Source organism: Apus apus, chromosome Z, assembly GCF_020740795.1.
Source record: "Apus apus isolate bApuApu2 chromosome Z, bApuApu2.pri.cur, whole genome shotgun sequence".
NCBI classification, from domain to species: Eukaryota; Metazoa; Chordata; class Aves; order Apodiformes; family Apodidae; genus Apus; species Apus apus.
The window spans coordinates 76,040,610-76,059,079 of NC_067312.1; the positions used below are offsets into that span (position 1 = coordinate 76,040,610).

Sequence of the window (18,470 nt, forward strand, 5' to 3'; positions counted from 1 at the left end):
ACTGGACAGGAGTATCTTAAATAACTGGTAATCTTTTATGGCCATGGGCACACGTTTAAGAGATGAAGAGAAACTGGGGGCCTGTCCAAGGGCTTCAAGGCAACCTGCAGTTAATGCACTGGTCTGCAGTGGAGATAAATATTCAGGTCTCACTTATGAAACTAACAGTGTAGATGAAAATCTTCTAAGAAGCAGTTGTGCAAAGGTTTAATTAAGCTGCTGCTCACTAATGTTTAAATAAAGTTGCAGCCTTTTAAATTCTGCCATGTCTATCCTCTTCCAAGCACACAACTGGCAAATAATCAATTGGAATGTCACAGGGTATTTTTTCCTCTTCCTGAAACTCAAGAACTGCTTTGTAGTGTAAAATGAAAGTTTGTGGACTCATATTAACAATGTAGACAAAACCCTCTTTTGCTGAAGGAATAACAAAGGAGGGGGAGTAGGAAGGACACGGACAGTACTTGTATCCTTCCCATTATTCAAAAATGCGCATGCCAGTAACATCTGGAGAACATCTGTGAAAAAAACTCCTACTCCTGCACTCCTCTAAGGCCCTTCAGTGAATTTTAGCAGATGATCTGACTTGGGGAATTTCCTGATCTCTGAAGAAACTGTGAATGTTCTGCTGAACACACCTGTGTTAAAAATGCCAAGAAACACCACTGCCTGTTTGGAGTGGCTTATTTCTTTTAAGGTATATTTCTGTAGCTGTATGATGACATGGTACTAACCATGCTAATGGCTAGGTAGGCTTCCTGGTCTCAGTCTCCTGGGCCTCCTCTTCGTAAGTGGGTGACCAACCACAACCTCAGTAGTATCAGCTGTTCTGAGCCAGGGAAATCTGCTTCTCTTCACAATCATTGAACCATGTCAGCTGGAGGGCAACTCCGCAGGTCATCTAGTCCAACCCCATGCTCAAACCTGTGTCAGCCTTTCCTTATAGGGCAGAAGCTCCATTCCTCTAACCATCCTTGTGGTCCTGCACTGGGCTCTTTCCAGTAGTTCCTTATCCTTTATGAACTGGGGAGCCCAGAACGGGGCAGGAGAACTTTCCTTGATCTACTGGATACACTTTCTTAATGCACCCCAGGAGGCCACTGGCCTTCTTGGCTGCAAGGACACATTGTTAGCTCATGGTCAGCCTGCTGTCCACCAGGACCCTGAGGTCCTTCTCCCCAGACCTGCTCTCCAGCAGGTCAGCCCCCAACCTGTACTGACCCATGGGGTTGTTCCTCCCCAGATGCAGGACTTTACATTCGCCCTTGCTGGATTTCAATAAGTTTCTCCCTGCCTAACTCTCCAGCCTGTCCAGGTCACAGTGGATGACAGCACAGCCCTCTGGTGTGTCAGTCACTCTTCCCACTTTGGTATCACCAGCAAACGGGCTCATGGTGCACTCCATCCCTTCGTCCAGGTCAGGGATGAATAACTGAACGGGGCTGGACCCAGTACGGATCCCTGTGGGACTCCACTAGACACACGTCTCCAGCTAGACTCTGCTCCTCCTAACACAACTCTCTGAGCTCCATCCTTCAACCAACTCCCAATCCACCTCCCTGCCCTATCATTCAATCCACACTATTATCTGTGGACTCCCAGGACAACTGAGGCAGAGGTCACCTTTTGGCAACTCTAGTCTGTCTCTGCAGAGTCTGGCAGACCTGAATTTTGCCTGGTCACTTGACCTTTGGGTAGAAACAGGTCTTACTGCATAGTATTGTTAGAAAATCATGTCATGGTTATTTACCACAATTGTAACAGAATAACAACAGTATCTGAACTTCCCCTCCAGTGACATACAGTCTGGTGCCCATCAGGATAATAATCCATTAAAATATCAGCCAAACTCTATCGGTCAGCTGGGGCAGTTCAAAACAGACAGGGAAAGGAAATGGTAAAGGAACATAACAAACACACAGCCAACAGCAGCAGAAAGATATTTAAGACAAGTGGACTCCCTGATCAAATCAGATGCTGTTATTTTAAGATCTATCACAGCAATAACTCATTTGCCCACTTAAGGCAAATCAGTCAGAGCCCTAAACAGCATGCAGCGCCTGAAAGCTTGACATATCTCAACGAGGAGGATTTCATATGTGGCTAAGGTCTTCACTGGTAAGGGATTTAAAAATAAGCAACAGCCGTTAAACATAAGCCCACCCTTTTCTGGCAGCCAGTGCAAAGGACACATGATGAATAACATGATCCTGTCCTCAGATGTGTTGGTTCATTTTTCAAACAACGGGAGAAGTGGAGCACCCAGAGGCACAGAGACGTGTACTGCAAGGTGGAATGTGTGAGGGCAGAGACTTATCAAAGGATAAGACCACAAAGTTAATTGCAGGACCTAGAAATCTTTCAAAACTACTTAGGCAGCCTAAGCTTTGCTAGATGTCTTCACTACTTAATTTGCTAACTTCAAAAGAATTCCTCAGTGAACCAGATCCCTAGAAGAAATAAATATCTGTCTTCTTAATGTCTACATGCAGCTAAGGCTTGTGTTTTCCCAGGTTAAGAACAGAGTGGCTGTGACACAATTTAGTGATAATGTCAGTTGCCCACTTTTCTAGGATACAGGTTGAACTTGCAAGATCCATGAAATCAGATTATTCAGTTACACAGCAGGTGGAAAAGACAGGAGACAGGAACAGAAAACCACCCTGGAAGGAAACACCGGTCTAAAAGGTCTAACACATTGTAGATGCTTACAAAGCACCAGGTGAATTGTCAGAATTAAATAAATTTTAAATTCCTTGTTGTACTATGTGTACTGATATAAGTTGTGAAGTAAGTCTTCTGGGACAGAGCAACACTTCCACCCACTCCCTAATTCAAGAAGGACATGACAAAACCAGATGTAATATTTTTGCTGTTTTTTTCAGAGCTGTGGAGGCTTGGCAACCAGGAGCAGCATTTTATTAAAGAACTGAAAAACGGAGGCTTGGCTGATGCAAGGAGAATGATTTCAGCACATCCTGAAGGTGAATGAAGGATCTCTCCTAAGATGATTAAGGGGCTGGAGCATCTACCATCTGAGGAAAGGCTGAGAGAGGGGGTGTTCAGCTTAGAGAAAAGGAGGCTGAGGGGGGATCTCATCAGTGCTTATACATACCTACAGGGGGGTGTCAGGAGGATGGGCCAGACTCTTCTCAGTGGTGTCCAGTGACAGGACAAGAGGCAATGGGCACAAACTGGTGCACAGGAGGTTTAATCTAAATATCAGAAAATACTTATTTACTGTGAGGGTGACAGAGCCCTGGGACAGGCTGTCCAGGGATGTTGTGGAGTCTCCATCCCTGGAGACATTCCAAACACACCTGGATGTGTTCCTGTGGGATCTGCTCTAGGGGATCCTGCTCTGGCAGGGGGTTGGACTGGGTGATCTCCAGAGGTCCCTTCCAACCCTGACCATTCTGTGATTCTGTGACCCCTGCTATACAATCTAACAGCAGAACTACAACTGACTCCCGTGCAACCCCTGCAATTTCTCACACTGCTCACCAGTAGAAGTGCAGTCATGTTTTGTGAAAGCTACTAACCCAGGGACTTCCCCTCCTTTCTGAAGAATCTGTTCATTATAGTTGTTACAATTTTCTCACTTTTGCTAAAGTACCAAACTAGAAGCTCTCAAACTGTTGCTTCAGAACCCAGAAACACTTAAGGCTCCTCAACACACACAACTCTTGGCAACTCTAAATGCAACTTAGTCTTACCTCACTCGGTAGTTTCTCTCCAAGCAGTGCCATCTATTGGGAAAACGAACTAAAATTCAAGTATTACTTGATAATAAAGGAAACACACCTCATTATGTATCGACAAATTCACTCTTGCCAAGTACTGATCAAAAAATACAGAGAAAGAGAATGAGAATCAACTGTTAAATAACAAAGTGTGGAAGAGTGCAGATGAACAGCATGCAGCCCATTCAGGGGAGAAAACCTGCTACTGACACCACCGACCACAAAAGACAAAAAGCATTTTTGATCAGTTTAGCATCCCCTTTTAGCAAGGGAAAGAAGGATAAAACAAGAATTCAGCCGAGAGAGGAATGGGAAGACTTCTCAAAAAATTTAGATGTGTTCACGGCTGGAGATACTGTGAAACAGACTACCTTAGGAAAGACTTCTGTCTGGACAGTATGAAAACCAAGTTAACAGCTCTGAAGTTGGTAAAAGGTAGTTCTCAGGGTGTGCTGATCAGCTATGGAGTTCACTAAGGCATAGCAAGAAGGGAGGTCACGACTCCCTTCTCTTCAGAGCTCACAGTAAGTCTTTCCCTGCACAGCGATGACAACGAGCTGATTAAGAAGACAAGCCTTGTTCTCCAGAGGTAAATAATTAAAAATAACGCCACACAGAAAGTAAATTTACAAAACAGTAGGGATTTTTAAAGGTAACAAATGAAAGAGCTACAATAATTTTTCAAATTTTGAGCCACCTATGAATTGCAGGTAGGAACTGACATTTTTCTGTGGGCAGTGTATTCCACATTCCTCCATGTCACTGTTTCCTCCACTACTTCTAGCCCCTTTGGCAGCAGTCACTGGTGTAAGCAGCCAAGCAGACTACAGAGGAACTACCAGATTTATCTTAACCTCAAAAGCTAGATTTATTTATTTTTGCCTTCTTTTTTTTTCCCCCTGAATTTTCACTTTGTTTTTTTTCCAGTAGATGAGGAGAAAACAACACCCTTGAGCCTACTGTGCATCCTGTGCCCCAGTTCCCAGTCTGCTGACATTAATTTCCTAGGACTCCACAAATGTTGTTTTCCTGACCTCTATGCATCACGGTACAGTCCTCACATCCCCCTACCCAAAACTCATAAATAATTCTAGAGGAGTGGGATGGGGTGGTATGTCCCTGCAGAAAAGTGTTATTTCCCAACAGTACTATCCATCTTAAAATGATCCTATATATTTACCTCAGAAATTATTTTTCATAATATCTCACTATATCCAGGCTCTTATGGCTGTCAAAGAAAAGAAACAACATGTAAAGAAGGTCCAAGTTTTGCAAGCAGGTGTATGGTTGCCACTTGGGCCCCTGCTGGATTTTTCTGCTAGTTTTCCCTAACACACTGAAATCCAACATCAAAATATGCAACTGCATGCAACAGGTTAGAGGACATTATCCTTGTTTTGGATACCTGCTAATAGGGTATTATCCTTTGACTCTGTTAGATAAACTGATAAAGGAGAGAGCAGTCCGCACTAGCAGGGGGATAGACCAGGAGACCTTGGAGGTCTTTTCAGTCCTTAACTGCAATCTCTTTACAGTCAAACACAGGCAGAACCTGAGTACAAGAAGTCTGAATGATTTTATTCACCTTTGCCTTCAACAAGTAGGTCTGCTTTCTGCTGAGCTAGTTTTCTTTACCATCAGCTCGCTAACTGGCCAGGTTTACCAAGCCTGAATCCCATCTGAAAGGAAGGAGGACTTGCCTGACCTGTGAGAGACTGTCTTTTTTAGCACAACAGGAGCACCACACAGCTCGTGGTGGGAGGAGAGCTGCAAGCTGGTTCTTTCTTTTGGAAACTCACACGGCTTGCCTCACATTTTAGGAGCCGGATTGTAACAATGCACGTTTTGTCGGCATCATGTAATGAATGTTTGAAAGGCACCAAAGCTAGATGGCCCCGATGTATTCCTTTTCTTTGACTAAACCATACTTGTGAAACACAGAACAAAGAGAGGGTAAGGCAGAAAGAAGAGCCAGTGGTGCTCTTGAAGAGATGCAAAATCTTCCTTCAGTGATTAACTGTGTCTCTGATTTCTCACTTGCTGAAGGAAAAGAAGACAAATGCAACTTTTCTGGACTAGTAGACACAAAACATACCCTAAGAAGTCTTTACAACCTCAGGATTGTAAAAAATAACTAATGTAACTGTACAGGGTGAATAGCCTATGCATAAACTATTGAATACTACTACAGTTCAAACTCTATATACTTTACCTATTTAATGTAAGAAGCCTGTTCATTGTAGTAGCTACAGAATTAAATACAATGCATTTTTTTTCTGTTACACAGAAGAAAATACAACAGGAACTTAAAAGCTTCTCTGACCCTTAAGGAGTGAAGTGGAGGCCTAACTGCAGGAGCTCAGTGCCACTGTAGATGCTTTACAGCCCTCTGCTTGGCTTCCAGGTGTCCCAAATACCCTGTGGCACCCAGAATATCACTACATATTTACATCCCAGCACCTGAACTGCAGGTTTTTTTAAACATCTGAATGCCTAGTGGTACACAGGGCAAGAACAATAAAGCCATGGTAGTTCCTAAGCAGTTCTCACAAGTGCTGAATTGCCAGCATGGTTTTGCTTAGAAGCTAAAAGAGATTTCTCAAGAACATAAGGACATAAATGGGCTTTAAAAAGTAAATGTGGGCAAAGTAAAACCATGTGTTGTTTCAGAGGCATAGGTGAAGTAATGCTAACAGTCGTTAAACGGGGGATAAAAAAAAGGCATTGCAGTATAAACATTGGAGTGAGACTTTGGAGGTTTGAGTCCTGATGGCCAGGACTGCCAGGGACTTTCTCTGTGCTGGAGCATGTCCCTTCCCTCTCGGGAGCTGTCTGCCTAGCGCTTGTCATTTTGTCTCTTCTGGTGGAATAAAGGGCTGATTAGCTTGGTCCCAGCAGCAGGCTAATGCAGTCACACAGGCTCCGGAGGAGCAGGCACACTGTGCCAAGTCACAGGGCTTGGGCAGAGGGAGCCAGCATCTGCCCAGGGATGGTGGTGAGGCCAGCCCTGTGCAGCTGTCGGGAAACAGCCCCATCTCCCACCGGGAACACGCCCGCCGTGCCCAGGGGTCACCCTGCAGGGGTGGAGGTTCAGCCGTGACCTTCAGCCGGGCGATGCCTCCTCCCAGCCACTCCAAACAATCAGCAGAAATGGCACAACTGTGCTCGGGTGCCTGCCAGGATTTCCTGCCCACCAGCAGTCACTGCGTACTTAACCGTGTATTAATAAACCTGCCTTCTACCACTTTCTCCCCAGTGCTGGCACAAATTATCCTGATGTGTCCATTTTTAGTAAAACAAATTAATTAGTCGCACACGATCTTTTTTTTCCTATTTAATCTCCCGCAGAAAATGGGGAAAAAAAATTTTTGTGAAAATTATGTTACATCCAAAATTAATTTAATTTCATTGATATGCTGTTAGTATAAATAGCGCTGCTAGAGACTGTGCTATAGTCAAAACAGTATTTGCAGGAAGAATCATTAAAGCAGCTCAGCTTGGTGGAAAAAGGACGACCACGTTCCCAGCATACAGGCCTAGGAAATGCTTCTCCATCTTGCCCAGAAAACCTGACCCCATCAGTGGGTCTGATAAAAGTACTTATTCCTATTCCCTCCTTCGTTGCCTCTTTGAGATCCTTCGACTATTGTGGTAACAACATTATTGCTAATTACTATTATTATAAAATTACGTGGTTTATACTTTTTTTAAAAAAATAACATTTCAGAATCCTTTCAGTATACTTGTTTAAGTGGTGAATGCTATTTAGAAGGGGATAAATACTGATTTACATTCCTAAGTGTCTTTTAACACAGAGAAGACACTGTCAGTGTGAAAATCTGTAGGGAGTGGGAGATGGCTTGGAGGATGGAGGGAATAATCATGCCACATTTAAGCCTGTATGATCTGTTGCCATAGAAAAAGGTTAGAGATCAACAAATTCTCAGTTTAGTTCAGTAATAAATGAAGGTAGGCTAGGGCATTAAGTTTCTGGGGGAAGCATTAGCCAGTATGTACAGCAGCAGCCTCTGGTGGTCTAAGAAAAAAATGGTAGTATCTTTAAGTAAGGACAGAAATATATTTTTAAAAGGATGTATGTACATATTTAGCTAATTGACTAAATCCTCCATTCAACACATTAAAAAACAGATGCTTTTAAAGTGATCTGTTGGCAATATGCTTGTTAAAATCTGAACAGTAAGAATATTAAAATTCATATGCATTCATTAGCATGTTACATAAAAGTGAAACGCTTTTGTTTTATCATTCCATAAAGTATTATAGTCAATGCTGATTATCAAGAAGTTTTCTCCTTGGTTTGCATCTACAAAAAGAAACCAAATTTGTAAGACTGTTACTGAACTGATGACATTTTCTGTCTTCACTCGTGAATTCAGTTGGCAGATGTTTTCAAGAACAAAAAATTCTGTCTTATTACAAAACATATTAAGCAGGTTTTTCTGCCGTAATGTTTGACATGATGTTTATTGCCCAGACCAAATCAGTCCCTTTAACAAGCTATAATGTATGCCAGAAAGTACATTATTTCATAGTTAAGGAAACTTACAGCATGAAACAATAAGTACTTTGATCTTTCAAGCACTATGCTTAATGCACTACACACTCCCATAGTCATTTTTATTTGTGCTCATTTTGTACAAAAATACAGTGCAATTTAAGATTTTGTATTTTAAGACCCTGCTTTTACATATTCTTGAGTATCCCAGCTATTTTTTTTTTTCCCTATGAAAATAAAGAAAATACTTAAAAGAAATATACCATGAAAGAGTTCCATGTTTCCAGTTCTTGGAAAAGCTAATTGCACAAGTGGGAGCATTGTCCAGACAGCTTTAATTTGCTCAAATGGCATTTTATCATCAGATCACAACAGATCTCCATGACCCTATGAGAACATAACCAAGAATATATATTCCTACTCCTTAACAGTCTGAAACCATTTCTCCAGCATATTTGACACAAACAAATTTTGCTTCAATGTCAGATGCAGTTGATGCATCTTTATGAGGATATTTTTCCATCTAGTCTCTCTGTACCACTTTTCCCGCCTTGGCAAAGATGGTGAGATCATTATGAAGCATATACCACCCTTAAATATTTTGTTGGAGTGACAATATATTTTATTTCAAGAGCCAGAAAGTCAAATGTATGCTACACTATACATTAAGTAAAGGTCATATCGACAACTGATCATTCAGATTACACCAAACCAGCTCCAACACCATGCCCCACAGCAGCCTGTGGTTGCTGCAAGCCTGGCAGCCAGTCCCAGGGTATAAAATCCTAAGGGATCCAAATCCAGGAAGCAAGAATGACATTGCAAATACAGCATGGCACCATTTTGTTTGCATGGTGCAATGCCTGGACAGACTGACAGCCGTGTCTGTGCCAGGCAGGTGGAGCAGAGCTCCTCTCTGCAACCACCCACAGACTGAGCAGTTCTGGCCAACAGAGTAAATGGCACCTTGTCAGAATGTTTCAGAAACCAATAGCCAAGAAAATTGCTGTAATTCGTCCTACCACACACCAAAGCAGGGATTTTTTTTAGTTCTGTTTCTCTGTATTAGAGCCTATTAAAGAAAAAACAAGTAATTATTTCACAACAAAACCGCATTGGAACCAATTTCTGTTAATTTGCCCAGGAATGCAGACCACTACCCACACTTCCACTAAAATTTATGCTACTTCTTTCCTTGGTGTGAAGAAAATAAAACAAAGGGAATGTCAGTAGTCATATTTGAGTCACAGAGCTGTGCAAAAAAGAAAATGGGATGGAGCCATGCATTTCGTCTTTTGGGAGTCAAACCTCCCAAACCCAAATTGCAGACCTCATCAAGCAAAAGAGCCACAAGGTGGAACAGCTAAAAATGTATCAAAAAATTCACTTTTAATAAGGGGACACTGGACCAGCATTATTGACTAAATGCCTTTCTGGACAACACAGAAACATAATCCACTGGCTTCTGAAAGACCTTGAGAGCAGCCAGGGTCTGGCTGGTGGGCAGAATGGCATGTCTTGTAAAAAGCACCAGATAGAAACACTAGTGCCCTGTTGGTGACTTCGAATATATATATATATGTGTGTGTGTGTGTGTGTGTTGTATCCTTTTGTTTTCCACACTCAGCAGCACAATATTTCTCCTAGACACAGTAAAATTTATGGTATTATTGATAAACTCACATCCAGGTTACAAACCCTTTTCACTACCCAGTAAACTGTATTTCTCCTACAAACATTGTTATGCTTAAAGCACAATTAATAGGAACCAGTTAAAATTCAAGATGATTCCAACATCCCTCTTGCTGGATTTTTCTCTGTTTCATACCAGAAAGGTAAATAAATTTTTACTGTTTTAACTACACTGTGGCGTTTCTGATGTGTTTTACTGTTGAATGAAAATGCTAACTTTCATAATAAGGGCTTTGGAAATTGCACGACTCAGTCTCGAATGTATAATGCATAGTATGTATATGAAGCAGAATGTGTCAAAGTGCAAATAATATTGTTTGTGCCCCCTGCAGAATTAGAAATCCTTGGGTAGCACTGTTATAACGATCCCATGCTGGCAGCATTACCAAGTGCAAAGGTTCACTGAGTAAGAAGAGAGCAAAGGATGGAGTTTCCTCATTACACCATTCCTGAACTATTCTACCTTAAGTATTTATTAAGATATTAATAACTCTCTTCCTTTATCTGCCTTTAGAAGTTCAGCTGAAACACAATGGATGGCTGCTCAAATGAAAACAATAGATTATAGGGTAAATCTGCTACCACACGAGATGAACACTGGTGTTTTCCACAATACATTATTAATTCAGCAGGTAATAAGTTAAAAAACTACCATGCTACAGCTACTGCCTCCCCAGTATAAGACAATGTAATACAATAAATGCATGCATGACATGTGAAGCTAATACGTTGCCTAAGCTGCATGGGAAAGTGTTTCCTATGTATACCTCTGCTTAGAAAATAATTTTAACGAAGTCCTCCTTAAATCATCCTCTTTCTTGATAGCACCAGTGAGTTCCTCTGGGGTTTATTTTGAAGTTCCCCTTTGAAATTAGAAAGGAGTGTTTTGTAACTCTTCCAAAACTTCACATTCAATAAGTGACAAAAAATATCAATAGAATAAAGAGCCAGGAAATCTGTATGAACTCCTGTATGCCATCTCAGTAATATGTTTGTTTTTTAAAAAAGCATGCTGTTTGATAGCCAATACAGGCAGTAAACACATCTATACTTCATTAAAGAAGGGCAAACAAAACCAAAATAAACTTACTCTAATATACATCTGCATAGTTTCTTTTTCTTTTTGTGGATTTCGATACTTTTCGTAGAAGTCACGTCGCTTCTTTGTTTCCTTCTGGATTTTATCTTTTCTTTCCCTCTTTTCTGCAGGTTCATCTGAGCTATCAGAAGACAGCTGTACTTGGGCTTTTGTCTTCTCCACTTCAATATAGTTCTCATTGGGATTCAGTACTATCACTCCATAGCCCTCCTGTTTTAGAACAGACACACAAAAAGAAGAAATATGAAAAGGGAGATTTAATGCTTGAAAATGGTTTGCATTTACTTTAATGCTCTTAAAAACTTCTCTGTTTGTTTCACTAAGTCCACACAACACAAGTTATAGAAGGGTATTTAAAGAATATTGTGTTTCATTTCTGTCATAAAGGGATATTGATGAGTGAATATGTGTATGTGCATGCACTTATGCTCATATACATTCCTCAGGGACAAAAAACTTGCCTGTTTTACCTTTAAAATAATTTAATATGTTGTTTTATTAATAAACATATTATAAGACTTTTTCAGAAAACAGTATGAGAACTAAAATATTATTTTAAGAACTCTACATAATGATGAATAAAAAGCTTTATACCCAGCCAATAAAAACATTTAGAATATAGACAATGGAGGGATTTCATAAATATATATATGTGTATATATATAAAAGAAAGCATGTGAAAATAAATCACTGCAGTTTAAAACAGTAAAACCTTTTGTCTAGCTGACAACAAGCACACCATACATAAGCCAATAGTGGCAGTAACAATGAATCAATACCGAAACTGATTCAATGGTATTGCTTACAAGTCAACTCTTTTACTGTGGGGGTGACTTCTAAGTACATCTTTAAATCTGCTCTGAAACTTCACTGGGATTATGCCCTGTATTCAACAAACCCAGAGAAAATTTGTGACCTGCAGGATGTTTTTGAGCATACCAGCTGCATTTTTGTGCCTCAGAAAATGAGCCAGTTGAAAAATACATGAATTTATGAATGAGAAATAAATCTTGAATAAGTCAGCCAATCATTTTATTATGATTTTTAAATGATGGCAAATCACACAAGAATTGTAACATTCGTGGAAGACATAATCGCAAAGGCAGGGAGAAAAGGGAAGCACGTGCATTTAACAGATGAGTTCTTAAAGTTACCATGGGTTCCCAGTCAAAGCAAGCTGTCCTTTAAAAGTAAATTTTAATAAAGACTTACTTTTTGGAAACGTCTATACTCATTATCTAACTGAACAGCTTTATTCCAGCTTTTCACTGGGTGCTCCGTTCTGCACTTGGGCTAGGCACGAGGATCAAAGAGGTCCCCATACCTAGCTGGCCAGAGCAAACCAAGCCCACTCCAACAAAAGATACTTTATTTGGGCTCGCTTTATTCTAATCTGTAGAGCCATTCACAAACCTTGTAGCGCATTGTGGCCACTGTCAGGTAGACAGATTGTCACTCGGTGATTTTCTACAGTTGGACACACTCGACTAGTTATCAAAATCGCATCTGAAGGGAGCTCCTACCCCTCGTCCTTGTGCCCTTCTCAAACGTCTGCCGAAGCTTCTCCTCCCACCAAAAACCAAGTTAAAGGGCACGGTTGCACTCTGCTAAACAGGGTGAAATAGAGGCATTCAGGACACTGTCTCTGGCGTCAGGGACGTAGTCAAAAAAGGTCACCATAGGCCAAAGGGAAAATTGTCTCCTCGCTAGACGCGGCGCCGTGAGTAAGTGGTCTCCTGTCATGTCGCTTCCCTGCCCTCCCTGCTGAGCGCACTGAGCTGGGGTAAATGCAAATAAACAGGCAAATAAATAAATAAACAAACAACAGGGGAAGGGCAGAGGAAAAGGAAAAATTAGGGAAGACGGAGCTTACAATCTACGGGCACCGTTGCTGGTCATATTAGCACAAGGCGCTGTACTATTAACACATAGAATTCCCAACGTGGAAAATTCAAAGCCTCAGAATCCACGGCAGGGGAGAACACCACTCACAAACATTCCCCAACTGCACACCTCAGAGGAAACAGTGGTTCTGGCAGGGCAGGACCAAGTTTTGGCAGGTGGGTGCTTCTGGGGGTCTCCGTGCTGCCCATCTCCTTGACCCCGCTCATCCGGAGCGGAGTCGTCCCGCGGGTCGATCCGCTTTGCTCTCCGTACAATGCCAAACGCAAAACTCCTGTGCTCACCAGCAGGCCTACACAGGCTACAGGAATTGTAAACTCGGTGCCCACTTTGGGCTGACCACGAAACAACACACATAAATCACCGAAGAAGTAGAATTTGTCTAAGTTATTGATTATGTAACTGAAAATTACATGACTCATTTGTCCAAGTTTATGAGGACGCAATGTCAATTTTTCACATAGACATCAAGAGATGAAATATTATTCCATTTTTAAATTCACTATTTCGTAAATCAATTAAAGGATTTTTATCAATTATATTATAAGCAGCGTAACGTGTCTCCCTCTACACTCAAAAAAAATTAAAAATTATCCCAGAGAGCAGGCCTTTCCTGTCAGCACAATTAAAATAATTAAGTAATAACTGAGATAGATTTTCTCATAATTGAGAAAAAAAGATAATCTTACATTTCATAAGACTTTCTCTTAGGAAACAGTCCCTTACATGAGGTAGTGTCTTTTCCTTCCCTTGTACTCCTGTGTCCTAAACTGCAAGATTTATATAAGGGCACCAGAAAGAAGATTTGAGAATAACATATACAAAGCAACACAGAAAAACAGAATCACTGGTAAAACTGTATGCAATTACAAACTCTTTCATTCAGCCTTAGCTCAAGTATTTTCTACTGAAAAGTGACATTCTTTAAAAAAAACCAACTGCATTGCATGTGGACATGGCTGCATGATTAAAGTTCAGTGAAAGCAGAAAATTATTTAAAACACCCAGGTGGAACTCCTCACAACGGCACTGGGATTGAGCAGAATGCAAAGTCAATGCAAAACTTTGCACACAAACCCACTAATATCTAAAAAAAAGCCTTTATAAATTTTTCACTATAGGCAAAATAAATACACAGCCTTCAGCATGACTGTTAGGCAAAGAAAAAAATCACACTCAGTAAAAAGTATCTTTTAAAATGAAAGTCGAGTTCAGAAGTATATACCTGTCAGAGTCATTAAAAATACCAATTTCAGCTATGATGAAAGAATTGTTAAAATGTAGCAACCTATGATGTAAGTTAGCACTATCATCCAGGAGACTTTCTAAGGCTGGCCACCACCAGTAAAACACTTGCAGTAGTTTTCTCCAGTGTATCCAGTGCACACGGAAGGAGAAACTACTCTCTGAAGTGCCAAGTTTTTTCATGGTAAAAAGCTAAACTTTGTGACAGCCCCCCCTCTCCTCCCATCAATCTTCAGCTGACGGAGAGAAGCCAAGCCCTGTGCTCTACCACATGTCTGAGAGCATACAGATGTTGCACAGGAGCCAAGGTCTGCCTGCATTCCCCCATTAGTATGTCTGTGATGAGGCGCAATAATCAGGACAGACACTGACAAACACCATGTCCCAGCCTCCAACCTGCAAGTCCGGTGGATACAATGACAGTTTCTCAGACTGAAACACCCAATTCACAGCTCTTCCCCCCAAATTCTAATGCTTCGAGATAAGTAAAAAGGAATCTGCACTCATTACTGGCATCCTCCAGGTAACTACTCCTGGAGGCTGAGGACTGTGTGCAAACTCCACCTTCAGGTCCATAAACACAAATACAATTAATATGTAGGACTGAGCCAACAAACGATGACAAAAGGAAAAGAAGGTTGACAAAGCCAAGTGTTGGAAAGAATCATGAATCTTGGTTACAGTACCTTTACTACAAAGCCAGAACAACATAGAAGGGCCTTTTCCACCATAAAACACAAGCCAGAAATGGAGCAGTACTTCCTGTCTCTTACTGGAAGTTCAAGCCAGATGTTCAAAACGGAAGGAATAGCAAAATTACTGCCTCTGACACCAAGAGGAAGATAAAAAACAAAATAAAACACCCCACAACAACAAAAAAAAACAAGCCCAAAGTATTTGAGGTAAGTTCCAAATCTTTTCAAATTTCTTCTGCCTGGCCACATGAAAAATGAGCTGAAAGCATTCAGCTCTGCATATTAATCCACCAGGATGAGACACCATATGTGACCAGAGAGGTCAGGGCTGGAGAGGAATCTTTTGACCTGTGTAACTAGCTTTTTGGACAGCAAGCAAGGGTCTGAAGGAGATAATTTTCCTAAGCTTTATCAACCCGAATTTTCAAGTTCAGGTTTCTACTTGGATCGTTGGCAACAAGACCAGAGTCAATTCCCAGGGGAAATGCAACTCACAGTGCTCTCCTCTTAAACCTGCCCGTGGTTTAAACAGACACGGCGATGCCCATTCATCTTCCTGAAAGATGCAGGTTCTGCTCATTTCCCATCTTTTCCACAGGAAGGGTGCATCTATGTCACTGTTGCGACATCGTAGGTGCAACAGTGGGATGAGGTCATGACAACCAATCAGAAGTCACTAGTGAAGCGTTAAAGTAAACACAGCTGTTGGAGATGCAGCTCAGCTTGAAAAAATGCCCCCTCCATTATTTGAGCAATTTTCTCAAGACGTGACCTGAGACTGAAAAGCCTGAAACGTCAGTTGACTCTGCTTTCTGTTTCCACCCAATGTACATTTTGGCAACTGCGCCCTGCTAATACTTTGTGATATTTCCATCCCGGCTACACCTCGGCTCCCTGAATTCCAGCACTGTGTCCAAGTGTGTAAAAATGCCGTGTTACTGCCAAACACACATTGTCCCACTAAGTTCCCAACTTAAAATAGCTCATCAAGCTAGGCAGGAAAAGAAAACATGCCACAAAAAGTTTTTAGAGGACCACCTGTTGTCTATTATTTTTACATAGCACTTACTCATAAATCATAACACAGGGTAATTAATCAAGCTGTCAAAGAGAAGGTCAGAGGTTATGTGGGGGAGTCAGAAGGTCATGCATGGGCTGATAGAGGTCAGGGTCACACCGCATTCCTCATTATCAAGTTGGGATGAGAGACGGCCCAAGCAAACAAAAGTGAAAGCAGATGGAGAAGTGAGTGGATAAAAAAAAGGAGAAAATTTCACAAACAAAAAGAAAAGTGAAAGAAGAATGTCAGTTGCCTTCAAACAAGGAGGAGAATAGAGCAGAAATACATTGAGATGTTCTCAAAAGGCCTCACACAACACAAAGAAACTACAGTTTGATTATTTAAATACACTTAATGAAACTTTCCATCCAATCTTTTTGCAAATATTAAGCGACGCCGTGAAATGGGAACAGTAGTTTTGGTTCCATTTCACATCTGAAGTCAATACTTTCAAGGTGGGTTAGAGAAAAGGAAGCTATTACCATGATGAATGCTGATAGATACATAAAATTGCTTCTATATGCTGAAGTTTATTCCTGTTTATCGCTACAACCAATAGATGTTCAATATAAAAGTTATAACCTGTTTGAATGATGTATTAAGAACTATAGTTTCATATACACAAATCCTCAAAAACACAAAGCATCATTAAAAGTCCCTCTGGATGACACAACAGTTATAAAATATTCTATCATTACACTGACCTGAATTAGATGCAGAATACTGTGCAAAATTAGCTGTCACCCTTTCCTCAAAATCTTTGTTAATCTCATTTTGAATGTTTGCAGCTTTATCAACACATGCATCAATGTCAGCTCCTTGGTTACTGAACCGCTGTACTTGGAAGAAGATATAATTAAAATGTTTTGGCACAGAAAAGGTGAAATTGTATCTTCCCCTGTTCCCTGAGGAGTCTGTAAAACATGTAGGATATATTGACAAACACACACCCTTGTCTAGAGCCCTGACATCCCAGGTCACCCAACTGCTATTTATTTCAAAACATTCACTTTACACTTACCCAAACTGTCACCTGCTGTGTTACTAACTTTTAATGGATATTAGAGCTATAAAAACAATAAACTCTTCATTTCCTTTCTGTTACTGCCTTCTAATTCCTCACTGCATTTGGTCTGTATCTGTCTGCATGCAGAACTGTATTCATCTTATTTCACCATATACAATATCCTTATGTTGGAAAGTATAAAACGTACCATTAGTATGTTTTACTTTGCTGTTTGTTAATTTGGTGCTAGTGCAGCTCTACTAAACAAATCAATGTTCAAGGCTAAAAAAACTCACCTGATAAACTGTGGCCACACTTGGAGTTTACTGCTGAAAAGTTTTGAGGAGAACTAATGTTTGGCATCTATCAACAACTAGGAACCCAAATATGTCTTATGTGCAAGATCTGCAACCCTCTTTTATGATGTTTGTTCCCAATGCCAAAACTGAATAATCACACCCATGAATTACAAGGATTTTACTCCCCCAGTCGTGTACTGCATTCTTGATAGGGATTTTTCACCAGGATTTTCAGCAGAAGATTATTTCTCAGGGTAAGAAACTATGCTACAGCATTGACTTAATTCTGTGAATTAAAAGAATTATATTCACGTCCAATTACTGTTTCAAACGTTGTTTAACAAACTTCAGCCCCAGCACCTCTCCCTGATGTGAGGTTTGGGCTATCTGAAGAAATCACTGGAGGCTGAATGGGAGCAGATTGACCCCAGACACGCAGGCTGGGTACGGAGCCATTAAAGACTGCACTCTGAAAGTTCTTTTCCCCCATCTCTTGAGAGACTGTTTGACTTTCCTTTTTGCCAAGAATTTTGGAAGCTTCAGAGGGGTGCAAGTTCCTCATGCGTATTTCACTTTTTCACTCAGACTTTAATTAAAATTCAAAGTTATCCTGATTTATAACTTCTGAAAATGATGCACCAGAAACAATGGCAAGTCAAATAATCTTCATAAAACCTACACAAGTAACAAGTAATTATTGGTTCTAATTTATCGATGAGGAAAAAAAGGAGAACAGCATTTACTCTCTGAAAGTTACTCTCAAACAAGACACAGAGATAAAGCTGGACTGAAGGATTTTTTTAATGTTTCTATGGCATTTCTAAGCATCCCATTAGCTGACAGTAAAAGTTCTCAACTGCAAATTCATTTTCCAACCCACTTTGCCTCCTCCCTGAGAATGTCACAGTATGTCTTAATCATTCTCATTTGTACTTCATAATGAGTATACCCCCACATAGGCTTTAAGTATGTATTTTTAATGTAGCACATTAAAAAGTAAGTAAATTTGTTCTAAAATACAGCTAATTTCCTTTTCTTTAGTAACAGTGTAAAACCTCTTTGTAAACATTTTTTCTTTCTGAACTGCAGATATTTTGATGGGCTGAGAGGTCTGTCTGGATTCGTAACATCTTTAGTTTGCAGAAAGGCAACCCAAGTTGCCAAGTTCTTCTACTTTACCTTTCATGTCCAAGAATTTATATGTATTAAACCA

The 18,470-nt window shown here is 40.6% G+C and overlaps 1 protein-coding gene across 6 annotated transcripts in view; it reads right to left on the reverse strand.

Moving 5' to 3' along the window:
* The window catches only part of FAM172A (family with sequence similarity 172 member A), a 262,842-nt gene that overhangs the window by 123,702 nt on the left and 120,670 nt on the right, over positions 1-18,470 (reverse strand). For all 6 annotated transcript variants that reach the window (XM_051643536.1, XM_051643535.1, XM_051643537.1 and 3 more), the window contains exon 7: positions 11,042-11,260. In XM_051643536.1, the coding sequence (XP_051499496.1) occupies positions 11,042-11,260 (219 nt within the window). The remainder of the gene's footprint in view (positions 1-11,041; positions 11,261-18,470) is intronic.